The sequence below is a fragment of the Porites lutea genome, chromosome 7 (assembly GCF_958299795.1).
Source record: "Porites lutea chromosome 7, jaPorLute2.1, whole genome shotgun sequence".
Taxonomy (NCBI): domain Eukaryota; kingdom Metazoa; phylum Cnidaria; class Anthozoa; order Scleractinia; family Poritidae; genus Porites; species Porites lutea.
Window position 1 is genome coordinate 22,198,231 of NC_133207.1, and position 27,706 is coordinate 22,225,936.

A 27,706-nucleotide genomic window follows, 5' to 3' on the forward strand; every position below is an offset into this window, starting at 1 on the left:
TCATTCCATAATTCATATGGCCTCCCTGGCCTTTTTTCCTTTAAACTTTGTACCTTACCGACAACACCAGATGGGTAAAATAGACCACTAACTATTTCATTTACTGTGTATTAATTTGCTCTCGGGGAGCGTATCGAATGACCCCAGACGCCCCCTAGGTTGGGCCACCCTCAGCTATTCAACTTTTCTTCCCCGAGTGCGTACACCATCAAAATCTCACGCTAACATTAATTTTGTCCACATGGCCAGACCCGCGTCTAACCTGAGATCACGCGTTATTTATTTATTTTTTTTTTGGCTTCTTTGGCCCGAAAGCAGTTTACTGAGACAAAGGGAGAGGGCATGATCGCAGGCTAACCCGCGTCCCACGTCCTTAACAAGTCCTTAACCCACGTCCCGCACTTGATGATCGAACCAGTCCCCCTCTCCCATGTTTACTGCAATGGGATTGGCACGAGAACGTTTTCGCGCCTTTTACGACTGCAAATAAAAAAACATGGCTTCCGCAGTTCGGGGAAAGATAGTTTCTGTGTTCAAATTACACGGCCTCTCGCTCAAAACAGAGGCAACAAAGTTTCTGACAGAAGTACTGAGCCCCCTGACTGAAGTTGAGCTGGAGGATTGGCTCGATAAAATTGTAGAAGGCGTTCAGAAACAACCATTATCTTCCTCCCTCGTCGATCGAGAAATCGCCGAGCAAGCTGTACAGGAGTGTAGTCAGTCATCGGAGGACGACAGTGATAAAGCTTTCACTATCATCGACGCTTTCAGCGTGCCGAGATTTACCTTCAATCCGGACAGGAAAAAGTTTCTTCCGAGCAGTGGATGTGTGGCACTGCATTCCAATAATGCAAATGCTAAACCGGAGGTAAGCTCACCGGCAAGGCAAGGTTCAGACGCCGATATTTTCATGAGCCGAACCCAATTCGAATTAAGGCCGACCCAAATTATTTAGACCGGCTGAATTGATTCAGACGCCGATCTTAATCGCAGCTGAACTAAGCTCAAAAAGGGAAAAATGCTGATTTCGGTCAAACTGCTTACAAAATACGTTATAATAATTTATGCTTTAGGCTCAGTACATGAAAAGTTCGTCGTCTGAATCAAAGCTGTTCCAAAGTCGTTACAGGGGAAATGTTCGGCCAGGCTAGACGAAAAGAACGGCTGAACAGTTCCAAATTGAAACAGGCGTTCCTAATTGGGGGGGTGGGGGGTCCTGAGGTGCCTGTGACCCCCCCTTGGTAGGCCTTCTTTTGAGCAAACAACCTACAATATTCAGGTGGCGATAATGCCATGACAATATCTTGGCCGTAAAAGCCATTGTTGAAAAGCCCCCTTTTTTAAAATTTCTTTTTTGTAAGGTATTTTCGTCAATGGCTCTTGTCTTTAGTTAATATGGGCCTACATGCCGCGATAATACGACTGAGCCCGCTGATGCACGAGGGAGAGCAGCGGTATAAACCATATATAGTCGGCTATCCCCGGATGGTGTCCCTGTCGGTGACCCCCCCTTTGAAAAATCCTGGCAACGCCCCTGTGTACTTAATTCAATGTATTAGGTTCGGCTATTGAAAAGTTTGGCATCTGAACCGGGCCTAAGTTCTTCATAATGAGCTCAAACCCCTCCCACCAAAAAAGGCGAAGGCAGCAAAAATAGGTCCAGACAATTGAAAATAAAATGCAAATATCGAGGCAAAGTTTAAAAAGGGAAACATTGAACTCAGAGCTAGAATTTTGCCTCCACCCTCTCCTCCCACGAATTTAATACTCTGAGCCTGTTTAGGTGGTCCTTTACCTGTGAGGGTAGTTAGTGTTGAAGAAACTGAGAATCATTCTAAGTTGAAACCCTTAAAACCTCAATTTCATTTTGACCTAAAACGCCTGCACTGCTCTTCCCACTCTTCATACAACTCCCACAGTGTCTGGTTTGAAACATTTGAAAACCTTTTATAATAGCCTTGGCAGTTTCAATAAAATTCAGCAGAGGCAACTTTGAAGTCTTTTTGTAACAGCCAAACAAAGCAAAATTTTTTTTCTGTTTTGTTTCAGCCTCGCTCTCATTAGAGGCCCAGGGCTGCGTTGCCCCAGCTACACTGTATTTTGAGTGTGAGCGTGGCTTCTCAGTTAGAAGCATGATACTGACGGCTAAAGAAAACGTCAACTCCCTGGCTACCCCTTTGTTGTTTTGCCTGTGTCATAATATAATGGAGTCCTGTTGGGACAGGGAATTATGTAATTTTTCAAGTTCCTTACGTTCCTTATTTTTCAAGTTCCTTATATTTTGCTATATTTAGGATGGGGCTGTAATTAACTGAGGCATCGCCACTTGTTAAATATTACCCAGAGGTGGGTTGGGGCAATAAACATTTTGCAAATTAATTTACTCATGCACTGATTTTTGTCTATTCTTTGACCAGGTGTTCAGAGAGAGGTACAATATTTTATACCAGAGAACCATGAGACATGAGTTGTTTTCACCTGTGGCTGAAGGAGCCAATCAGAATCAAGTGGCAGAAAAATTTGCTCTCAAGCCAGTGGAGTTTCTCCTTGGAAGCACAGCTAAACTCGGGCAGCTTATTGTACTGGGCATGATGACGCAAATCAAGGAGGGGAAATACTTCCTTGAAGATCCAACTGGGGTGGTGGAACTGAATTTGAGACAGGCTACATTCCACACTGGTCTTTACACTGAAAATTGCTTTGTGCTTGCAGAAGGTGCTTATGAAGATGGTATTTTTCATGTCAAAGCGTTGGGTTTTCCACCAGCTGAACCAGGACAGGTGACCAGAAATCACTTTGGCAACATCAACTTTTTTGGTGGACCATCTTCTACCAGCCCGAAAGCTTCAGCAAAGCTTAAAGCAATTGAGAGAGAGAATCACGATGCCATGTTTGTGATCTTGTCAGATGTTTGGCTAGACCAGCCGAGAGTAATGGAGAAGCTGCGGGCTCTGTTCTCAGGGTACTCTGCAGCACCTCCAGCCTTGTTCATCCTGTGCGGTAACTTCACATCAGAGCCACATGGGCCTCATCATTATCACACTCTTAAAGAATCTTTCCAAGCATTTGCCAAACTAGTGGCTGAGTTTCCACCGTTAATAGAGAACAGTCGCTTTGTGTTTGTGCCAGGCACCCAAGATCCAGGGCAAGGCAACATCCTACCACGGCCTCCGATTCCTTCACTTTTTACTTCAGCAATCACTGCAAAAATCCCCCTCAGTATCTTTACAACCAATCCTTGCAGGATCCAGTACTGCACACAGGAGATCATTGTATTACGTGAGGACCTCATCAACAAGATGTGCCGTAACTCAACTAATCTGCCATCGGACTTAAAAGACATACCTGTTCAATTAATGAAAACCGTCTTAGCTCAAGCTCATCTGTGCCCTATTCCTCCTTATGTGAGGCCCATATATTGGACTCAGGATCACTCCCTAAGGGTTTATCCTGTGCCAGATCTCATGATACTAGCAGATAAGTACGACCCTTACACGTGCTCGAGTTTAGAGTGTGTTTGTACAAATCCCAGCTCTTTTGCTAGAAATGAGTTTGCATTTAAGGTGTACTGGCCATCAACTAAGGAGCTTGAGGACTGTAAGATTACTGATTAGGTGTAAATACCGCCTCTGACATCTGTTTTGTCTATTTTCCAAACATAGCCATCTTGCTTATTTTTACTTGTAAAGAATATATTTACAGCATTGTATTTAGAAAAACCAAATGGTACCCGATCACAAAAATGCAGACAGAGAACAGAAAGCTTAAACTGTGAAATACATGTATCATGCAAGTTTTACTGAAAAGGTTGTCAAACGAAAATAGGCAAATAAAAGGTTTTTTCTCACTGAGATCTCACAAATCGGAGCGATTGCAGAATACGCACAAATCTTGGGAATTTTAGCTGTTGGAAATGACAATGTAAAAAGAAGGGAAAAAAAAAGAAAAGAGAAAAAGCGGGGGTGGGGGACTCGGATGTACGTCACGCAACCATTTGTATAATGCATGACATGGTTCTATTTTTAGCTCTCGTTTGCGTCGTCGGTATGTCAGCAGAACCAGGCTCTGTCGGTAAAGAACTTTCCTGATCTATTGCGGATGTTTTTGTGAAATATGGGAACTGTCAAAGCAGGATATCTCAACAAACTAAGTAAGCCTTCTTAGAAGTGGTCGTTTTGAAGAGTTATGAACGTGACATCGGTATAGTAAACCAGTGTACTAATTTTCTTTCTAGGCGGATTTTTTAAGAATTCGTGGAAGAAAAGGTACTTCGTGTTGTACAAAGATGGCGTGTTCTGTTATTATCAAGATGCAAAAGACAAGGAATGCGATGGAAAAATCCACATGAAAACAGAATGTCGACAAATTAAAGTTGGCCATGCTGTTGGAGAAGGCGTTAAACCTCCGAAAGACAGTGAAATAAATTCGATGTTCTGTGTTTCTTCACCTGAAAGGACCTGGTATCTCTACGCCAAAACAGAGAGTGAAGCCAGGTAAACTGCGTTTGTCTTTAACTTACTTGGGAACGGTCAATAATCTCTGTAGGAAAGTCCTGTTTATTCCAATTCCTTTCACCAGACGAGAATTAACCATTGGTGGGGTTCTACAAGCTGGGGCTGTTTAATGCCCGAATTTTACTTGCAAAACTAGAAGCGAGCGATTCTCGTTGTAATCGGCGATTACCTACCCTGCTAGCAGAGTCGCTTCGTTCTTTCCTAGGAAGATCCATCAAGGGAGACTCTGTTCGCAGGGTAGCGATTACCATATTTGTGTGCTGAATTTTTGTAGAGATGCTTTTTGTTCCCTAAATGAATTTAGATTATACATTGCCACTTTAATACCACTTCAATCTTTACGGTACAGTATATCAAAAAGAAATAACCTTGTTTGTTTGTTTTAATATAAGGTGTACTATAATATAACAACGTCTTTGCGTGACTAGAATATTTTAAGAACGCTTATACGTTAGGGGCCGTCGACATATTCACTGTTTCCCCGTTTAACGACAACTGGGCGTTTAGGTCAGACCCCCCTCCTCAACGTCCACTTGAAATTTTGCTGCCCCAAAAGTCACTGCATTCCAGAATGTTTATTGACATGCACTTATAAGTGAGGATGTCAACGGTATGAACACAATTTACTGCACAATTCTCCAACCTATTCTCTTGCAAAATCTGCATTAACTGCTTTTTCCTATTGATGCTTTTGATTTCCTACTACACCACAGTATTAAAGTAAGTAACTTTTATTAATGTGGTCAAAATACGCTTAGCTCATTACAGTATTGCAAGTATCGCTATTTTGCAGGTACTGCCACAAATAAAAATAGCAAAAAGAGGAAAACAAAAACACTAAGATACAATATAAAATATCTATCTGCGATATTAAAATCTGTGAATATGTCAGTAAATAAAAACTATGTACAGTTCAATAATAATTACAATAAAACTATTTACAGATCAATATAACTGAGTGACATCAATTTTTTTCAAGGGTCTTTTAAAGGTACTTAGTTTAGTCTCGCATCTCAATGCTTGTGCTAATGAATTCCACATCTTTGGGGCCAGGTATCGCCAAGATCTCAAACTTTGCTTTGTAGGAGTTAACCTTGGGTAAAGTTAGAATGTCTTTACCACAAAAAGATTATAGGTTGTTGATCTTCACAGTAGTAAATCCTTTAGGGTTGAGGGAATGTCATTGTGTAGCACCTTAAAGACACAGCTGGCAATCTTTATGATTCTTTGATCATATAATGAGACAGTTCCTAGTGTCTTAAGTAATTCGGTGGAAGAACTGCTTTGTCTTTAAGCACAAAGTGTGGAGCTCTTTCGTTTACTTTTTCTAGTTTATTGGATGGGGTTTTGCTGCAGATTTGCCACACGTCAGAGCAGTACTCAAAATGGGGGTCAATAAATGTTTGGTAAATGTTTTTGCTTATCTCAAGAGGTAGAATGTTTCTCAAACGTTTCAATACTGCAAGCTGTTGAGATACATTCTCTTGTCACATTGGTGATCTGATTATCGAATATTTCAGCTTGTTGTCAATAGTGACAACAAGGAGAGTGAGGTTTTCATTAACTGGTATTGTTGTATTATCACAATGGAACTTTGATTTTGGAGTTTGTAAGTTGCCCATGACCATAGCTTGATATTTTGAATGGTTCTGTTTCATCCCGTTTGCATCACATGATGTCACTAAAATTCAAACTACAAAACTGTCGATGCTACTGTTATTTTACTTTCATGATGTATTAGGTCAGCTGAAAACTAATTTTCATACAAATTTTTGCTTCAAAGGGGTTCTTGGTTTTGTGATAGAGTACGCTTGAATTTTTAAGCTTTTGCGTGACATGACATTTACATGATGGGCGAGAGAGCTGTCATGTACGTTAAAAAAGTGACGTATATCGGGAAATTTTGCTATCTTAACAGTTCGTTTATGTTACATGTATTAGAAAAAGTATTACTTTAATGTTTATGAGTTCCTCAAGGAATAAATTCACGCTTTCGTACCAAAATTCGGTAACATATGTTTGTTGGTTTCTGTCGGTCATGTTGGTGCCCATCCAGGTGGGCACCAGCTTGGCGTCTCCATACAAATCTCTATAAATTTGGGTAAACATTTCTTCGAATATCTCATATACGCAATAGTCTTCTGAAACTGGGCGAGGGTCTTTGTATATTTACCTCTATTCTTTTCCCGGATTCCGGACTTTATCTATTGAATGGTTTTGATTTTTATTTTGATCTATTGTGAATAGCATGACACTGAAAACCAGCAATTGAGTAAAACAGGCCCGATTATTGACCCCTGGGGCACCCCTGGTCAGTGTAAGTAAAGCGGTATTGTTTGATTTTTACGTGGACATCCAGTACTTGATTATAGAGGTCAAAGCCAGAATCACTGGTATGTGGCCAGCATGTTTTGAAAGGAAACTAACCATAATTTCTGGTATTGTAAAACTTTATTGGTGATTTAGAATAGAGTTTAAAAGATTGCAATGTAAAATGTACAATTGGTCCTGCATTCTGTTAAATGTGTTATGAGCACCGTTCCACACATGCTGTAAAGTTTATGAAAGTGCATCAGTTTGCTTTTGTCCAAAATTGCTCTTCACTAACATCCACTGCCTTACCCTCTCCCTCCCTAAACATCCAGTTCATGTTAAGCGGGGGAAAAGTGAATATGTCGACGGTCCCTTACCATACCGGGTCAACCTTCCGTAAGTTACCAATTTAGGTTAGGAGTATGCGAGGAATACCTATTCAAAGAGGGGTGTTCTAATAGTCCATTGGACTTTCTAGTTTAATACCTGGTGCTATGTACCTGGAAGGTCATGGATTCAATTCCTGCTGGCGTGAGGGCTTGGTTTTTTTTTTTTTTCAATTGCTTCTTTATACATACTGTAAGTTCTCAAGTAAGGGCTTTGGGTGTTTTTTAATTTGTTTCAAATTTTCATGGCTTGAAATGCATCAGTCAATTCCAGGTGCACCCATGCCCACCTGGGGCAGAGACATTATTAAAAGGCTTAAAACCCCACAGCGTGTACAAAAATGGGGATGCAAATGCCTACCCCCATGATCATCCCCATATATAAACACACTGTACTGTGGCAGCCATTTTCATTTATATTTGCACAGCAGCTCAGAGACACTTACAGCATTTTAATGCGCATTTGCTCATTTCTGTATGTCATTTTCATGTTATTATTTGTTATAGAACAATCCAATGTTACAGTCAAGGCAGGTCAAGTTTTCCCCCCAAGATTCTATTAATGAATTGATTATTTGAAAAAAATGAATCCCTTAGTCGTTCCCGTAACCAGCGTGAAATTCAAATCGGCATTCCTGCATGTGTAATGAGCAGTGAATATTTTACAAGGACTTCTCTGTATAATGGTCAGATTTGCAAATCTTTGAGTGGGCAAAATTGCCTTAAAGACGTTAACATCAATTCAGGGAAACTGAGCTGGTAGAAATGTCATAACTACCTTACATGTGAATTCACAGCTCATTACGCATGCAAGAATGCAGAGACGAATCTGAAATCTATAACCACCAACAGATTCAACTTATGAATAGTTCATTAATGGAATCGTGGGGGTACGCTTGACCTGGCTTGACTGTAACAAAGACGTCATCAACAACACCACTACCTGTAAATGCTCTTTTTATTATTGTTTTGTAGCTTGTTAGTATATTAATAAATTGTTAAAATAGTTGCTGTAAAGTTGGCTAATTTAAAAACTTAAATGATATTCTACAGTAACTATGCATCTGAAAAAACACTGATGGGTGTAGCTGGAATTGACTAATTATTTCAGTTTTCAAATTGATAGATCTAATAAAGTTTTATTCTTCCACAGAGAATGGATTTCAGTTTTAGAACAAGCGAGGGTTCCAGTATGTACTGATTTTATTGCGATTTCCTTTATTCTTACACATTGCAATCATGCATGTTGGCCTGTTTAAGGTGTTTGTCCATGCTTTATTGTAAATCTTTGCTCTCTGTGGTGAGTACATAAGTTGTTTTTTCTGCACTTTAATTCTCAGCTTTCATTTGGTGGTGCCCCTAATCCACCAGGAGCTCCTTCATATCCACCTTACAGCGCACCAAGCACATCTGGATATGGCCCTGTACCAAATGCTGCTGCTCCGTATCCTCCCCCTATTGGTTTTAATCCATCTGTCATACATGGAGCACAAGCTCGTAAGATGAATATTTTTTATTGTTATTTTTAATTCAGAAATAAATAAATAAAATTATTTAAATTAATTATGATAATTACACAAATAGTTCTTTCTATATCACAGTGCATGCATATGCAATACAAAATTTTTTTTTAGTATGATGATATGGTAAGATTAGCTTAATATTATTATTTCATGTGAACAAAAGCTGAAATCTGTACATCCCGTTGATTCAATGGTCCCATTGTAATCTAGATTTAAATTGGAACATCATCATAGACCTGGAAGTTACAAATGAGAGCCCAACCTACAGCACATACTAGTATGGCACATCCAAGGTGGCAATCCCCTGTTTCTGAAGTTGTGAAGCCTTTACCACTCTTTTTATTGGTATTTGAAAACAAACCTGCTATTGATTTTAGGGCTAGGGACATTGTTTGGATCATGCAGGCTGTCATTAAGCACTGAGGGCCACGGATTTCCCTGGCTACTTTGAACATGACCCGCGGCTACTTTCATAGGCCAGGGAAAAAAAGGAAAGTTAAACCAAAAGAACCTCTTAACCTAGCCTTCCAAGCCATCTTACTGACTACTAATTGCAGATACTCAGCTTACAACTTGAAATCATAGTGACAGCCCTGGGTCATTCATCCTTGTCTCATAAGAAAGTCAAACAACTCATTTTGATAGTTTTGTAGTTCTTTCCCCCTCCTTCTTCCTGGGGTCTCCTCCTCCCTTTAGTAGGTACATTTAAACAGTTGTGTAACCAGTCTGAAAATTGACTGACCATTGTGCATTTGAAATCTACTTCCATAGCTGGTCCTCCTCCACCATATTCTCAAGGACCTCCACAACCTCAAGCACCATATGGACAGCCACCACCTTATCCATCAGGTCCACCACCCCAAGGTTATGCACCTTATCCTCAGCCTCCCCCTGTATCGCAGCCTAACTACCCAACACAACCCCCAGGGATGTACCCCCATCAACCACCAACAGGATACCCACAGCAACCAACTGGACAGTACTACCCTACCCCTCCCCCAGGACATTACCCACAGCAACAGTACTACCCTGCTCAAAATACAACATATGTTCAAGGTGGAAAGCCGCAGACTGTGTATGTTCAGCAGCCACCCAAACAAAATAATGGTCGCAAAAATATGATGATGGGAGCTGCTGCAGGAGTTGTGGGCGGGGCTGCAATGGGTTATATGTTGGGACACACTGTAGGAGGATTTGGACATCATGGTTTTGGGGGGTGGGGATCAGATCATTCTTGGTCCTCAGGTGGGAGCTTTGATTGTGACTTTGATTGAAACTTTACTATATTATTGGGTTGGTTGTTTTAAAATATGTTCTTAGGGTATAGGAAAGTCAGGGTGACAATGATGGGAATTAATAGGCGAATCTTTGCCTACGTCATTGGTTACATTTTTCAACATTAGCATATGACTTAACTCATAGAAGCCAAGGCCGTTTATACCAACTAAATTCAAAAGTTGAAAGAGCACATTACCTTGAACAATTTGTGCAATTTTCAGCTCTTTCCAAGCAATACTGAAGGAAATATCAGCCATCAAAAACTGCGAAATTGCTGGGTGGCAAAAAAGTTAATGAGCCATACATTCTTTGTAAAATTTTGAGTTTTTAAAAAGGAATTTCTCAAAAACCATTTGGTATATTGAGCTCAATTTTTCAGAGATAACTGATTATTGTTATGCTCTTTCAATATGCAGCCGGTTTGTTTTATTATAATAGCCCCATAAGATAGTGATAAGCATATGTTAATGAGGCAAAAAAGGTAAACAAAGATTCGCCTATACTCTGTTGGCTTCAATGGCCCAAATAGTAATAACCTGTGGTTTTTAAATAAACCTATGGATGTTTTTGTTAACCATTTTACTTTGTCATAATGCGGAAGTTAAGAACTGGAGAAACACTATCAGAAAGTGATAAGTGATCATCAGGGGATCATCTTCTGTGGACAAATTCAATAATGTTTTGTTTGTTAGGAAATAATGTAAGCGAAGCCAATAATTAAGTCTGATTTGAATGGTAAGATGCAACAGCAAACAAACATTAACAGTACTACAGTAGAACCTCCTTATAAATTTTGCTATGTGTAATTTTATTAAAGAATTTAGCACTAGCAACTTTTTGGAATATGCATTGTGACTATTATTTATTGTTAATTATTAAAAAGCCCTAAAATTTTGTAGCACACTTGCAAAATGTAAAGACTGCACCAGTAAGATATTAAATTAACACTTTCTTGTCCTGGACAGAATATAAAGTCCTGCTTTAAGTCCTCCCATATTTATCCACAATGTCAAATCTTTTTTCCAATGTACTGAACTGTTAAGCACTTTGCCCATAACTCTCTTGTCCTGTGTTAGAAGCACAGCCCTACCACTTCCTGTAGAACAAACTCTAGCCATTTCCTCCAATGCTTTGGGGTACAATGTCCAATTCTCATGTTTAGATCCACTCTTCTTGCCAAAAGGAAGATCAGTAACAAAAACATCAACACTGTTGGATTTGAGAGGGAGGTTGCAAACATCCCACTGGTAAATGTCCAAGGGAAGAGTTTTTCTGTAGAGGAAACAAAGAATAGAATTTTTCTCTACAGTCACTAATGAGTTCCTGCAGCCATAGGGCCTAGTTAAGATATGATGTGGTTCAAGTATTTATTGCTTCAAATTCTGTTACCCTTTGTTTTTGGGTTTTGTAATGTATGATAAAGAAGCAAAGGAAAATAATGATAATTATAATGTTTCCTTCTCTACGTCTGGCTTTTCTTATTTTTCTTTCTCGTCCACTTCACCTCCCACCCAATATAATAATAAAGCTAATGGTGGGTTGTGTGAAATACTTCCTTTTTCCTTTTAGTCTTTTTTGATTTCTTCATTATAAACTGTTTCATATGCAATAAGTTGTTATTGTTGTGGTGGTCTTGATGGTTGTTGTTGTTGAAGTTATCAAAGGGTAACAATGTAAGCCCTTGAAATTAAATTGCCCAACCAAGCCTTGACCTCATTTCACCGTGTGTGCCCTCTGGGGTTAAATGCAGGATAGGTTCTTAAGGGTAAACGACATTATTAAAATCTACTATAAACTTACTTGTTGTTTAACTGCTGTTCGGTAACACTCTGAACATTTGCCAAAGTCCTGGTGGGAGCCAAATCATGGTGATCTCCACAGAAGTGTGCAGACTTGGGCCAGTTTAGGGCAGCCTCAATTGGAATAGAGCCACCTCCACACATAGGGTCACAAACAATGTCCCCTGAAAAGAACAATAGCACCAGTGCAAGGTCACTGTTCTAACACAAAATTCATTCCGAGATTAACAATAGCGGATATGTGTTGTGTTGGATGTTACAACTACAAATTGACCATCTCTGAGCTTTGTTTTGAAATTGTGCATGTATGCTTGATGAGATGCAAAGAGTTGTCCACATATGAAGCATTTATCCTTATTTTATCTTTGTGTATGGGTGGGTGGGTGTGTGTGGGGCGGGGGGATATTTTAAACTAAGGGGAACTGAACCACAACAAATACAAGTTTTTATGTATTATTTTTGCTTCTTAAAGGGAGTCAATTGTGTCACAAAATGTATCAAATTCAAACAGTGAAAGCTGCCACCACGTTAGGTGAAACAAAATATTTAAAGACTTAAAGAAGAAATAAATAACACAGCAAATATATAGGCATGGGTGATCAAACTTGAAGAAGATCAAAATGGATTGCAATAATTATTGCAGTTTTTAAAAACTCGTCAGCCTAACGGTTTTTCAGGGTCAATTGAAAATTTTAATTAAGCATGCCTGATGGCACACTACTCCCATGCTGGCATGTCATTTTGCACACTCTCTATTGCCTAGCATGCTGTCCATTCACCTTATTCCCTGAAATCCCATGGAGGGTCACATTAATTTGATATTATGCTTTGGTACAAAGCTGTGATTAAGTCATTTACAAGTAAATTCTTTGCTAACATTAGACCTGTTCCGTAGCAAATAAAGACTTGTTACATGTACTTAAAATACTGAAGTGGACAGCCATGACATGGCCCCTTTAAGTTCTGTTGAACTTGCAACTTTTTTTGATTTTACTTCAACTACTTTTTTCCTACCTGGCTGGATATTTGCCAGCTGAAGCATGCAATAAGCTATGGAGGACTTCAATGTTGTTGGCCCAAAGTGAGTAATGTTTCGTTTTCCTCTGCTTTCTTTGGTTAACGCAATACCAATAACAACATTTCCATTGACAATATTGAGTAGAACTTCAATGTCTGGATTGCTAAGGTTCACACGCCAGCCAAACCAGTCATTTATCCCTCCTCCAAACTTGGCTGCAGCCTCCGGGGATGAAAAGCCATGCTTATTGCCAGTACGGGTGCATGTAACACGGAATTGCGGCAGTAGGTTGGAGGTATTAAAGGATTTATCACTTGATGAATTTTGAGTCAACTGAAAAAGGAGACAAAGCTTAATTTAGTACAAATACCTTGAGAATACTGCAGAAATACAACACTGGTACAACCAAACAAAATTCTACTGCTTTCAATGTGCGCTGGAACCTCAACATAAAGAAGGGCCAAGGGACTAGCAAAAATTAATTTGACGCTGTAATAAGGTTTGGTTATATCCAGGTCCTTTTCCAAATATTTTACTATTTACTAGGGTAAAGAAAATTGTTCGTTGCCAAGGGCTTCGTTATGTAGAGGTTCGTTATGTCTATGTTCCACTCTGCTTGACTTAAAAACAAAGTTTTGTGTGTTGTTTTAGATACATAGTGTTCTGGCAAGTCTTTATAGTCATGAAAATTCACCCACCATGAATTTACACTTAATTAAACCCACTGTACATGTAGTTGATAGGAAGAGCAAAAACAATGTTGTGGGAATAAGCATCATTTCTAGATGTCCCTCCCTTAGCAGATGTCTTGTCCTCCCCCATCCTTGTGGTTGCAAGAAAAAAAAAGGATATGTCTATTCTGCAGTTGGCTAGAAGTATTCTTGTTTGCAAGTGGCATCAATGGCACAAAGTTGGTGAAAAAGATCAAAGTTTTTTCTCTGCTGGGAACTTTCCTCTAAACACCTTTTTAGCTTGTATATTTTGTTTTCCCAATAGGCGCTTTGTATCTAGCCATTCACGTGGTACTAGCTGTACAACACCACCATGCTTGAGAGCAAAAGCCGCACTGGGACATTAGACAAACAAAGGAAATTACTATTTAAAAGTATATATGTCCTCCAGCATGACGGTTTTGTGCCATGTGAAAAGCTAACTGCAAAGGGCCTATTCAGCTCACGTGATGTTCTCCAGGCCTTTTGAATTATGCATACATATGCAAGTGAATGCACATGCATAGGGGGACATTAAGTGAACAAAACACTTCTCTGCATGTGGTATCATGGGCTATTGCCTTAACAACCAACTAATCTGGCTACCTCGCCACGTGGTTTACAAAACATTATTTTCACTGCCATTTCTTACTTCAAACTTATCCTCATTTGAATCTTCACCGCTATGTTTTATCCTTTTCGCAGGAGCTTCCATAACGCCTTCTTCATCAACAACCTTATCATTACCGCCTTCTTGTGAATTTTGCTCATCTTTAACTTCGGAGCACTTATTGTCTACAAACGACTGGCATCTCTTTTTCATATCTTCAGCATGCGCAGACGTCTCACTTCTGAAAAGCATTCCCGCATACCCTGTAAACTGCTTCCACAGAGAAAGCGCCACCTTCCAGTCCAGTGCTTGAGGTAATTTGTACAGTTTCTCGAGAATCTCTGGGCTGAAGCAATCGAGTTCATCGTTGTCTTCTTCGTATTCTTTTATGACAACAAACAAGTTCTCAATAGAGCGAAGGTTTTTCAGCTGAGAAAAAAAATTTGTCGGGATATCAAAGTATACACGGCCTCTTCCCTCCCTTATGGATTTACAATTTAGTTTTTCTCTGCATTCCGAGACAGCAACAGATTCTAAACCTGTCGAAACAGTGGCGCACACTGTTACAACCACATCACCACCGTCCGCCATTTTGCCTTACTTCTCACGTACTACATTATGTACACCAACACAGGACGTAACTACCGGTGGGACATCGTGACGTCACGGAAAGAAAAACAGCGCGACTTCCGTCTTGCAGCTGCCGAAAGTGGCGCTGTTTCTGTTTCATAGCCAAGCGTGACGTTTTTTGAGCTGATTTTCCTGAATATTGAAGCTTCAGGGTGGTTTCTCTTTGAACAAAAAGTGTAGTGACGAAATCTTTTTCTGACAAGGTCAGTGACATGATTACAATCAGTTAGACGAAAGGGTCATTTTCGAGAAAAGTTTGGATGATTGCAAGGTATCATTTTATTTTAGCGAAATTGGTTTGGTGTTTAAACTCGAAACTTGGTACAAGAGTAGGTTACTTCTATGGGAAAGTATTGCCTTTGAAGCTGCTATAAATTAGCGGGGTGTGGATGTAATCGAATGGCATGCCGCCCTCTTTGAGTGGTTTGAATTGGTCGCTTATGCCACTGTAAGCACGTTGCCATCAAAGAGAAGTGAAGTAATATTGAGCAACAGAACATAAAAGAGTGGCTATAGGCCCTTTGCAGCAGTTAGCCATTCCAGAGCCATAGATAGGGGGGAGCAGGGGGAGTCAGGGGGGAAGCTGCCCCCCTGGATCTGTGGAGCCGACAAATCAAGTCTGTGGATGGATTTGTTTACTTAAGACTCAGTTATTTTGATTGTAGTGACTTGCAGTTGTTTGCAATTTCCACGGCTGAGAAATTGGTGGGTCCACGGAGTGTGCAAATAGTGAGCAAAAGGAAGCAAAACCCCCTCTTGAAATTGGCTTGTATATGTACTATTTCGAACTATTTGAAATGTTTAGTGTACGCAATAGTGCTTGGATATATGGTGTGTTTCAAATTAACAGGACCTCAGAAGTAAACACTTGTAAAATATATTATTAAGCACTGAAAACACTTACCTTTTCACACTTATTTGAGGTCAATTTTTGGAGACATATCTCATGACAAGTACTGAAAATAGCATTTTGGAGCCTCCAAATTTGAAATTTTTCTGGGGGAGGATAACCCCAGACCCTCCTAAAAGGCACAGCCCTTCGCCACTCGCAATAATGCCCCCCGTTGGAAAAAACCAAGCTACGGCCCTGCATTCATGAGGTTCAAAACTGCGATGCCAGAGAGCAAAAGTCGCACTGGGACAAGACAAACAGAAAAACGTACATAATTTCAAATGGTAATTTGTTTTGTTTGTGTTTTTGCAGTGTGGCTTTTTCTCTCCAGCATGGCCACATTTGGCCACATCCTTGTATCCAGATGCAGTGTAATGCTGTGTTCATGAATTGTTCTTATTATGTAAAAAACTTACCCATGCCATGGTCCAAAGCTTATCCCTGATAACATTATTTGTACACTTGGGTCAAACTGGTATAAAAAATAGGACTTTAATTATTCCTTGGTCCAAATTGATATTAGAGTTAGGACCTTATTATCCTTGTGTCCAGTTCCTTTCAAAAAATAGCTTCAGTGACAGTACTTTTGGTAGCCATACTGTCATGTAGACCAGCTACCGGTATTTGTATTTGGCTTGAAGGAAGGCTACTCTGCAAAATTTCTTTTTGAAAATATTTGCTCCAGTTAATGTGAAAGAGTGTTGGCTGTAAAGTGTAATGACCTTTAGGCTTATGACATCACTCTTATAAATAACAGCATTCTGACATGAAGAAAAGTCCAGTCGCAGCTCTGAAAGAAGATGACATCACAACAGGGGCTGAGGAAACTCTCCAATTTGGTGATGACAATTTAAGAGGTGAGAACATAAAATGGCACAAGATGCACATATGAGCCAAAGGCCCCATATGGCCAGAGCTTATCCCAGTTTCGTAGCATGAAGCATGGCCAGGAGTACTGCTACCCTCTCCCCTGGAGACAAAGTGGAGTAAAGTTTCTCCTCTAAGGTAACAAAATTATGCGACGGACAAGGCTTGAACCCCAGCCACATGCCTCCACTGAGAACAAAATAACATGTTGCATATTTATCTCACTTTTTGCATCAAGGAAATTTCACTTCATTAGTTTTAATACAAGCCATCGCCTTGAAACATTTTTATCAGAGAAACCCTATGATTGTTTTAAAAAGTTATGTTTTAATTTTGTGCACTTTAATAAAAAAAAAGCCTAAAAAACGTCTTTCACCAATTGATATCTTCACCCGACTTGGCATTTTGTGGCCAGATTTGTTTGTTTTTGTTCAAAAATGTATTTTCTCGGTAAACTTGAAACTTTGCTTAAGAAATTGAAACCAGAAAGGTTATTATCATGACAACACCAAACCATTTGGAAGTAGAACACAAAAAAATTTACTGAGTAGCAGATGCAACTTTTATTTTAAAAGTTTAAAATGCCTGAAGTTATTTCCATTTGCTTTGTTGTAGCAATTGCAGAGGTTTACAAGAATGAGGGTAACGATGAATACAAGAAGAACAATTTCAACAGCGCCATTTTCTTTTACACTGAAGGAATTAAAGTGAACTGCAAGGATGAAGATCTTAACGCCAAACTGTATAGCAACAGGGCAGCAGCACACTTTAACTTGGGTAAGAAGTTGCTTTATATTGGTTGTTTTGATACATGCCATTTATCTTTTGTCAAGTCAAAGTCATGTCAGTAGGCATCAACTTGCTAAGGATTTCAGTAGTTGTTCTATGTATGTTGTTAAAGTAGTGCTGGACATGCTTGGTAATGGTTCCCTAGCTTGATGCCATTATGTGGTCATTAAATTGTACCTTTCTCAGCCTGTGCACAGCCACCCCTCCCCTCTATTCCTTTCTAGGCTATTTATTTTGTTTGTGCATTTCTTTTGTCACAGGAAATTACTCTGAAACAGTGAGTGATGCTAAAAGTGCCATTGAACTAAAGCCATCTTATTTGAAAGCTTTTGTGCGGGGTAAGATGTAATTAGTTATGTCAAGAGAGGGACCAATGCAAACCATGAACCCTTGTAGGTTAGGGATGTATAACGTTTATGCACTTTGAGGATTTTAGAAGAGGCAGCGTGACATAAATTCCGGCTACAAGTATGTATAAGTCGGTTTTTTCCCACATCAGTGGCTCTTACAAAACTGGTACATCGCGCTGATTTTCACAGCAATTCAAGTACTATTTTGTACCGCAATTTTTTCAAGACACCATAATAGAACTTATTGTGCTCTGTCCCTTCTTTGGAGACCTTGAGCCAATATCCTCACAGTACTGCCAGATTCCAGAATCTGGAATCAAGGCACAGAATCCAGAATCCAAGACTGTCTTCGGTAGATTCCCTTATATGGGACGAAATGACCAGCAAATTGGAGATGGCACTTTGTCAGCTTCAGGGACTGGTGATAGTTTGCCGTAATTCTACTCATGCATCGAGAGCTCTGACTAGTGGATATTTTGGACACGCCAGCATAAGCCACACTGTAGTAGATGTTCCGTCTAGGCACTGCTGTTGTCGTTACATCTGTTAATGATCTGAGATTGTTTACGTTAATTTCTACCTCCTCTCTCGCTCTCTCTCTCTTTGTTTCTCTGGTCGGGTTTCTATATCCTCTTTCCACCATCGTCTTTCCGTCTTGTTTTATTTTGAAGGCCATGCTTAGTAAGAGTAGGGTGTTCTTTCTATCTTCACCTTTTTGCTTTCCTTAATAATTATAATTATCCTTCCAAAATTTCCAAATGGTCATCTTTCAAATCTGTTAGATATGCTTAATCTCCGATTACAATTAGTGATAGGTGTGTCCATTTAGAAATTTAGCCTATTAAAAATGTTTTAAGCTGATGTCTGTTCTTAACCTTTACAGGGGCAAGTGCCTGTGTACAGTTGAAAAAGTTTAAGGAAGCCAATACCTGGTGTGATAAGGGTTTGACAGTATCCTTTACTGGAATTGTCATTTTATTGTTATTTCTGGCATTAAAAATTCCTTTAACATGGAAAACGTGTTTTTTTTAAGGTCCAGGGGAAGGTCCTGTTCTTTTTACAGTTGCAGCAAGGGTATCAGTGTGTATTTCAACTGGGATATTGCTCCACAAGCTTGTTCAAGCGAAGCGAGGGCGCAAAGTGATTTATAATCTTGTCATCTGCAAAGCCTGCACCCATAACGTGGCCCACGCCTGGATCCTAGCGAGCTGCAAACCCACAGCACCCACCTATATAGTTGTTTAGTAAAATCCAACTAGTGGTCGATTATCAATGCTGCTTTCTGATTGGTTGAGCTACTACTAGGCTATATCAGAATACTGCGTTTGGAATGGTTGAGCTACTTCTAGGGTATGTCAGAAGCATATAACCCCGAATTGGGGTTATATGCTTCTGGCTATATGTTATAGCCCACTAGTAGCGAAAAGTGCTGGCTTTTTGGCAGCAAAAAAGGATTAAACTAGATAAAAAATTTTTATTCTCGATATTTTTGACCATCCAGTTGGATTTTACTAAAACAATTTTTCCTCTCGCCCCCATGGCCTCTAAGCCTTCGGCCTCATTGTTTATAGTATCATACATAAGAAGGCAAAGCCGTTTGTCCCTCCTCTTGGCTATCGTGTGGCTGTTATCCCAATTAAGAAATCTGCTGATCCGTGGGAGGTAATTATACAGGCTGCTCTGTTTTGCAGTTTGTGAATTTTGCTTGCTAGCCCTTTATTCGGGTTACCGCAGACAGCATAACAGTAGTCAAAGACTGGCTGAATTAAAGAACTGTAAATTGTTTTTAGTACATATTGAGAACTGAACAAAATCGCGAACCTGCCTAAGAACACTTATGGAATGACTCATACCCAGGAGGTGTAAAATGTGGCACTTAACTCAAAATTGACTTATCTTTACTCATTTCTAAAAAAAATGCTTTTTTATTGTGATATTTCTTTCTTTTTGATGCTTAAACCGGTAACGAAAAGAAGCAGAAGAAGCACGCCATATCACGAAACATTTTCTGCCATGTGCGACGTTTGTAGAAAACCGGTCAAACTGTTCTTGTGGAGTACAAATACCTTGTGATATTAATTTGTACTCGTTTTGGGTGTTATTTGTACTATACTGTGTGAAGTTGAATAATAATTCTATGGGGGTTGCTTTGTCCCCATCACGCATAAGTCGTCACATGACTAAAGAGAATATATTTTAAGTTTATAAGCTGTCTCTTATTTATGTAAATTATTTAACAACTTAACCAGTATCAAGATTGACCCGAACAACCAGACGTTGCTGGAGTTACGAGAAAGGGTTTTGGGAGAAAAAAGGACATTGCAAGAGAGCGACGGGAAAAAGGTAAACAAGAGGAAAAGATTTGCGATTTCAAACTTTTTTGTTAGGGTAAAAATGTGGATTCATTGGGTTTTAAATTTGTTAAATGGCGCGTGGACTACAAGACTATAAAACTGGATTTCAACCGTTTTGAATAAGTTTTTCTGATTTAAATCTGTGCAAACGTTATAACCAGCAATGTTTATTCTCAGTTCAAACAGTATAACTCTTGTATATAATTATTGCAACAGTGTACCCAGGGGCACCCAACGAGGATATAGTTCAAAACCACTTAACATAGCATTGTTGAACGTATTTTAGTATTCAAACGGTAGATATAGGCATATTTTCATCCCCTAAAAACTTTTCATCTGTTCGGATTTCCTAGCTGAAAATCTAGTGATCCGAAAATTATAGGGATAAAAACTTACCTTCTCGAAAATTTCAGCCAGGAAAAGGCTCCCGAAAATTCTAGGTGGCCTTTTTTAGGGTCAAAATCCGTTAAAAATGAGTAATTATACCATTTTGTAGATGTTCGAAAATCCTAGGAGAGGCAGGCAAGCAAGAAATTTTACAACAAATGCTCCGAAAATTTTAGATCTCAAATCGTCTTCCGAACAGATATTTTCCCCAAAAATTGCCGCTGGGTGCCCCTGTGTACCTCAAGAAATTTATGTACGCCTATTATATGTACCCTCGAATTTTCATCTTCTAGAAATAATTTTTCAGCTCCGTCACTGAACAACTGGACCTTTCTCCTGTTCAAATACCAACCGTTTGTAGTTTTCAGTTTTGACATTTTGAGGAATCCTGAGCAAAGGAAACTCGAATTCTATTGCACAGCTTTCTTTGTAAATTTCCGAAATTCATTTGCTTGACTGACATTTAATTTTGAGTCATTTAGTTTAACATATAAACTTTAAAAGCTGAATTTATCCAGGTTTGTTTTCAGTTTTCAGCTGATTTCATTCAGCCTTTTTTCCATTTGTTTTGTGATTGTTTTGATCGGTTAGTATAAACAGAGCACTGTTATCGCTGTTTTTATATTTTGGATTCACATGCATGTATGATTTACGTCTGCACGAGCTGCAAATTAAGCCGTTGAAGTCCACGTTCGAGTGCTGTCCTGTTTTCCAGTTGAAGCAGATCCTAGTACCATAGAGGGGCCAAGTTCCAATCTTGTTAGTCAAGCGAGTCACAGAGTTAATTTTCCTCATTTGTTGTTCACACACGGAAGGGTAAAAAAACTTATCGTCAGATTTTTGCATGTGTGTCGTTTGAGGGGCAATCTCGGTGAACTTAACATGCCGTACAGTAGGCCGGACACACAACCACTTTTCTTTGCAAGTGATTTTATCTGTTTTAGGCTGGCTATAAGACAGCCCTAACGCAGATAAAAGGTCTACTTTTCCAGGTATTCAAGCTGACAAACACTCACACTTACAGATGAAAATAGAGAATACATGAAATTCATATATAGGAACTGCGCGATGAAGATTTACTTAAAGTAAATGTAAGAAAGGTCATCGCAGTTATAAATGCAATTTTGCGACTTCCGAAAAACAGCCCGAAGATATCCGTGCTCGTACGGGATTCAAATACACCCAACCATACTGACTGTGTGCTTCAGTTTAGTTGAGCATAAGTCGAGTCATCCGGGCTGACTTGGTTTCCGATATATTGGCTCAATCTGGAAGGTGGGATAGCCCTATTATGGCGTCCCAGTATCTCTGATCGTAAGCTCTATTGTCCAGCTGGCTATTATTTCATATAAACATTTATTGTGCGCAATTTGTTTCACAGAGAAATGGCCAGACGGCTGAAACATCGGGGGACAATAAGGCATATGGTAATCTTGGCAGTGCCTATGACAGTCGAGGACGTTTTAAAGCAGCCGTGGACTACCATGAACGTATCCTGGAAATTTCGAGAGAATTAGGTGATAAATGGAATGAGGGAGCTTCGTATGGCAATCTTGGCAACGCCTATTATAGTCTAGGAGATTTTAAAACAGCCATACACTACCATAAACGTCGCCTGGAAATTGCAGAAGAATTGGGTGACAGATCAGGGCAGGGAAAGGCGTATTGTAATCTTGGCAACGCCCATAGCAGTCTGGGAGATATAAAAACAGCCATAGACTACCATGAGCGTCACCTGAAAATTGCGAAAGAACTGGGCGACCGATCAGGGGAAGGAGCCGCGAACGGCAATCTTGGCAACGCCCATCACAGTTTAGGGGATTTTAAAACAGCCATAGACTACCATAAACGTCACCTTAAAATTGCAAAAGAACTGTGTGATAGATTGAACGAAGGAAAAACGTATGGCAATCTTGGCAATGCGCTTTTAAGTCTGGGAGATATTAAAACAGCCATCGACTATCATGAACGGAACCTGAAAATTGCGAAAGAATTCCATGACAGATCAGGGGAGGGAATCGCGTATGGCAATCTTGGCATTGCTTATTCTAGACTGGGAGACTTTAAAACAGCCATAGACTACCATAAACGTGATCTGAAAATTGCGAATGAAATGGGTGACAGATCAGGGGAAGGAGCTGCATATAGCAATCTTGGCGACGCCTATCACGAACTGGGAGATTTTAAAACGGCCATTGACTATCATAAACTTCACTTGAAAATTACGGAAGAACTGGATGACAGATCAGGGAAAGGAGTCGCGTATGGCAATCTTGGCGACGCTCATCGCAGTCTGGGAGATTTTAAAACTGCCTTAGACTATCATGAACGCCAGCTGAAAATTGCAAAAGAGGTGGGCGAGATACAAAGGGAAGGAGCTGCGTATAGTGGTCTTGGTAACACCCATGCCAGGCTGGGAGATTCTCAAACAGCCATTGACTACCATGAACGTCATTTGCAAATTGCGAAAGAGTTGGGTGACAGATGGGGAGAAAAGGCCGCGTACAACAATCTGGGCAACTCCTATGACCAACTAGGAGATTTTAAAGCAGCCATAGGCTATCATGAACGTTGCCTGCAAATTGCGAAAGAATTGGGCGACAGGTCAGGGGAAGGAGGCGCGTATGGTAATCTTGGAAATGCCTTTGAAAATCTAGGAGATTTTACAACAGCCATAGACCACCATGAGCGTCACTTGAAAATTGCGAGAGCATTGGGTGACAGATTGGGTGAAGAATACGCGTATGGCAGTCTTGGCAAGGCCCATGGCAAACTCGGAGATTTTAAGACAGCCGTAGACTACCATGAACGTTGCCTGCAAATTGCGAAAGAATTGGGTGACAGGTCGGGGGAAGGAGGCGCGTATGGTAATCTTGGTAACGCCCATGGTAGTCTGGGAGATATTAAAACAGCTATAGACTACCATGAACGCCACCTAACCATTGCGAAAGTATTGGAAGACAGACCAGGGGAAGGATCCGCTTATGGCAATCTTGGTATCGCCTATCAAAGTCTGGGAGACATCAAAACAGCGATAGACTACTATAAGCGTCACTTAAAATTTGTGAAAGAAATGGGTGACAGGTCAGGGGAAGGATCTTCTTATGGCAATCTTGGCAGCGCCTATTACAGTCTAGGAGATTTTAAAACAGCCAAAGACTACCATGAACTTACCCTGAAAATTGCGAGAGAATTGGATGACCCATTACAAGAGGGAAAAGCGTGTATAAATCTTGGTTCTAATTTTGCTTGTTTAGGCCAAGTTCCAGTGGCCATTGAATATTACGAGCTCGCTATTGCTTTATTCAATAATATCAGAGATCGTCTTCAATTGAACGACGAGTGGAAAATAAGCTTACGTGATCAGTACCAAAGACTATACACTGCACTTTGGTGGCTGAAATTAAAAGAAGGGGAGGTTACGGAGGCTTTGCTTTCTGCCGAAAAAGGACGGGCACAGGGGTTAAAAGACCTTATGGAATTAAATTATGTATTTAAAGAGAATGATGCGGAATTGATTAAGGAAAGCAGAACCTTTCATGAACTGTTCAATAGCCTTCCTCCTAATACAATATTTATGGCGATTGTAGAGAAGGAATTAATTCTATGGGTCTGTCAGCCCGGAAAAGAGGTTGAATTTAGAAGAAAGGAAGTCAGTTGTGAATATGAGATCAACAGTTTTTTTCAGTCTCTTTTGGAGAAAATTAGTGCAACAGACAATGTGCAGTGTGAAGATCGTTCACTTGAATTGACGAAGGATAAAAGATTGGCAGATAAAGGATCACCTAAATGTGATAGACAAACTCAAGACTTGCACTCTCAAGAAAGAGCCTTGAGCACACTGTACGACACTATCATTGATCCTATCCAAGATCTTTTGTCAGGCAGTGAAGTCATATTCGTCCCAGAAGGTCCACTTTGCTTAGCTCCTTTTGCTGCATTTATGGGCCCAGACTCCAAGTACCTTTGCGAATCTTTCAGAATTCGCGTGGCTCCATCCCTCACCAGCTTAAAAATGATTGCGGATTGTCCGGTAGATCATCATCTCACATCGGGTGTGCTTCTCGTCGGTGATCCGTGGGTGCAAGACGTGACGACGCTACCGCCGTTGCCATTTGCCAGAGAAGAAGTACAGATGATTGGTAGAGTGCTTGGTAGTACGCCTCTTATTGGAAGACAGGCCACAAAGGATGAGGTGTTAAAACGACTCGGCTCAGTTGCTTTGGTCCACTTCGCTGCACATGGCAGCATGGAAGCAGGCGAAATTGCCTTAGCACCCAAAAATGGTGAGATGGATTTTATTCTGACGATGAAAGATGTAAAACGTGTTCAGATACGTGCAAGGTTGGTTGTACTCAGTTGCTGCCACAGTGCTCATGGCGAGATCAAAGCAGAGGGTGTAGTCGGCATAGCACGGGCATTTTTAGGTGCTGGTGCTCGCTCTGTTCTTGTATCATTGTGGGCGATTGACGACAGGGCCACTCTTGAGTTTATGAAACATTTCTATCAGCATCTTGTGGAAGGAAAAAGTGCTAGTAAAGCCCTTAACCAAGCAATGAATTGCATGAGAGAATCCAGAGAATTTAGCGCCGTAGATCACTGGGCACCGTTCGTTCTCATTGGTGATGACGTCACATTGGAATTTGGTGGGAGCAAATAGATTACCCACAATAATGTCGAGGTAATAATTTTTGTTGTTATTATTTTACACTTTACAACAAGGTATTTTTACTTCTCAAGAAACTAACTCAACACAAGGCCAAGGAAAAAAGGTCATAATCGCTCAGTTGCATTAAAAACTTGACTTCGGATATTATTACTCGTGCAGGGACTGTTAACCGTCTCGGTAAAGGTCGGGAAACCAATAATTTAATTGTAGTTTTAGCATTTCAAAAGAAATGATTTGAAATATAATAGAACATATCATCACATTAAGTAGCCTTACCAAGCTTGCAGAGCCGTAGCTAGCAGTGGGGGGGGCGGGGGGGGGGGGGAGAAGGGGGGCAGCTGCCCCTTCCCCCCCTCCCTGCACCTGTTGAGCCAGACACATTGGGCCAAATATTTAATCGTAGTTTAGCCAGTGTTTAACAAAACCACGTTCTAAGTAATTTTCAATTTGCCCAACGATTTTATCTAAGAAGAGTTTTATATGAAAGTATATAGAGAAGACTAGAAAAGCATTTATCTTCTTAAAACAACTCACCAAAGCAGAGATCTGGAGGTTCAAAGATTCGTTAAACCGCGGCTTAAGTTAGACTTCGTTTAAATATTTGGCCCATTAAGTCTGTGGATGGATTTGTCTTCATGAGACTCATGCAGTTATTTTGATTATAGTGTCTTGCAGTTGTATGCCATTTTCATATTCGAGGTCGATTTTTTGGAGACATATCTCACGACAATTGCTGCAAATAGCGTTTCAGAGCCTCCAGATTTTAAAATCTTCTCGGGGAGGACACCCCCAGACCCCCCTACAAGGCTCGAGCATGTATGTTCGGCACTCGCGATAATGACCTCATCCCCCCCCCCCCCCCCCCGCGTCACAAATAAACCTAGCTACGGCCCTGGCTTGAGTATGTTTAGCACGAAAAGTCGTCACATTGCAAATTAATAAATTAACAATAAATATGCGTTATTAACCAGGCGTTTTTTGGCGTTTTTGTTGATTGAAGCGAAGTCAAGGTCGAAGTAAAAATAACAAGGCCAATATCCAGCTATCTTGACCGAACTATGACCGAACTTTATCATATGGCCAAAAACAAGGACGAACGTGGGAAATCCCGGGCGGCCAAGATGGGCCCATCTTGCCCACTCGGGTAGCCAATCAGAATGCAGCATTCGCTTCACCTTGGCCTATCGCGGATTCAGCCATATAATATATAATAATAGATAGTAATAAAGGTAGTATTTATATGTCAGTTTTTGCAAGCGACCAAAGGATCCCGCAATCATTATCCCCAGGTGAAACTATCCTTAGAACCCTTCTATTCCTGTCGCCTTCAATCACTAACTGTTCTTCTTTTTTTTTTCCTCAGGTGTGGATAACGGATTTGTATTCAGTGTATAAACCAGCTAAGAACCATTAATCTTGGTTTAGGTAAACTCTTAATAGAAATGGATCATATTCGCCACGCTCTTCTTTTGGTTTATCAGTGTTTCTTTTTTAATCTTAAGGCTTAAGGAGAAAATGTTTATCTTCTTGATGTATGTATATCTACTTTGACGAAATGGGAATCTTTTTGTCCACGGAATAATTTTTAGTATTAGATAAAATATGAGCAGGAAATTAATGTCTATGGGTGTTTACAATGGCGAGCCTTCAGGTTTCCATTGTGCACGTGCAACCCACACTAATCGGACGCGAATGTTTTATATTCTTGCGAATTGAAACATTCAGTAGAGGTCTGTATGTATCAAAAGTTGCATTTAGTGATTTCTAATAAACTGAGCGGGAGCTTGTATAAAATTAAAGTTAATTCTACGGTTAAATAATTCTTTAACTCCATTTATTATTGGACTTGACAGAGGGATACATATATGAGTTAACACCAGTCAAATACTGTTTTTTTACCATTTGTATTATTAAAAATTTCCGGAAAATCCGGTTGGAAAGTAAATGGAACATGACTTTTCGGGTCGTTTCAGTGGAAAATTTCCGGGAGCAACAGAACATCTGAAAAGGTAGTCCCGGTCGGAATGTTCCAAACGGAAATTCGTGTTACCTTTCTTCAAAGCCATCTTTGATTCCAGTTTCAGGGTTTCGTGGCCGTTTTCTGGTAAATGGAACTGAATTGTGCAAAAACTGATGGCGATTCCAGGACGAAATTTACCAGTCCCGAATTTTGCGTTCTATTATTTGCCCAAACCGGAACCGACCGGTTTGCCCCATGTAAATGATAAACAACCACTACCTAGTAATTGATGATAGCCTTGATGTTTTGTATAGTTGCAAAGCAGTTGAGTGCTTTCTACCGTGTCCATAAATGAAGCGGAATTTCGAAGGTTGTGCATGGGCATGTTTGGTAGCCTGCGTAGCAGGGGCTCGAAAGTAATGGACGCAAGAAAGAACAGGGCGCGCGAGGGGAGTGTCTCCATCGCGCACCCCGTTCTTTCTTGCACATTAGGGAGCTTAAGCAATGACGACGGTGACGGCAACGACAACGGCAAAAAAGCAATAGGTTTAGATTGGCAAAACAACAACTTTGCACGTGCATCACGCTTTTTGTACATTTCTTAGCCGTTATTGCAAGACTACAACGTGGCGTTTGAAAACATTTGAAAACTGTATA

At 40.2% G+C, this 27,706-nt stretch overlaps 4 protein-coding genes across 4 annotated transcripts; 3 read left to right on the forward strand and 1 right to left on the reverse strand.

Annotated features, from left to right (window-relative positions):
* The first annotated feature begins 474 nt into the window (after positions 1-474).
* On the forward strand, positions 475-3,851 carry LOC140942630 (DNA polymerase epsilon subunit 2-like). Its single transcript, XM_073391564.1, has 2 exons — positions 475-868; positions 2,418-3,851. The coding sequence occupies exons 1-2, from the start codon at positions 497-499 to the stop codon at positions 3,612-3,614; spliced, it is 1,569 nt and encodes a 522-aa protein (XP_073247665.1). The 5' UTR covers positions 475-496; the 3' UTR covers positions 3,615-3,851.
* Positions 3,852-4,062: 211 nt separating this feature from the next.
* LOC140942631 (uncharacterized) lies at positions 4,063-10,857 on the forward strand. Its single transcript, XM_073391565.1, has 5 exons — positions 4,063-4,150; positions 4,235-4,493; positions 8,367-8,403; positions 8,554-8,710; positions 9,508-10,857. Exons 1-5 carry the CDS (start codon positions 4,114-4,116, stop codon positions 10,008-10,010), a joined length of 993 nt encoding a protein of 330 aa, XP_073247666.1. The 5' UTR covers positions 4,063-4,113; the 3' UTR covers positions 10,011-10,857.
* A 34-nt stretch (positions 10,858-10,891) lies between these two features.
* Positions 10,892-14,749, reverse strand: LOC140942629 (tRNA (guanine(6)-N(2))-methyltransferase THUMP3-like). Its single transcript, XM_073391562.1, has 4 exons — positions 14,194-14,749; positions 12,828-13,164; positions 11,815-11,977; positions 10,892-11,286 (listed from the first exon to the last, which is right to left on the reverse strand). Exons 1-4 carry the CDS (start codon positions 14,740-14,742, stop codon positions 10,956-10,958), a joined length of 1,380 nt encoding a protein of 459 aa, XP_073247663.1. The 5' UTR covers positions 14,743-14,749; the 3' UTR covers positions 10,892-10,955.
* Positions 14,750-14,857: 108 nt separating this feature from the next.
* Positions 14,858-27,672, forward strand: LOC140943717 (uncharacterized). The gene is made up of 8 exons (XM_073392828.1): positions 14,858-14,984; positions 16,431-16,530; positions 17,156-17,317; positions 17,590-17,667; positions 18,563-18,630; positions 19,936-20,022; positions 21,802-25,101; positions 26,453-27,672. Exons 2-7 carry the CDS (start codon positions 16,440-16,442, stop codon positions 25,078-25,080), a joined length of 3,765 nt encoding a protein of 1,254 aa, XP_073248929.1. The 5' UTR covers positions 14,858-14,984; positions 16,431-16,439; the 3' UTR covers positions 25,081-25,101; positions 26,453-27,672.
* The last annotated feature ends 34 nt before the right edge of the window (positions 27,673-27,706 follow it).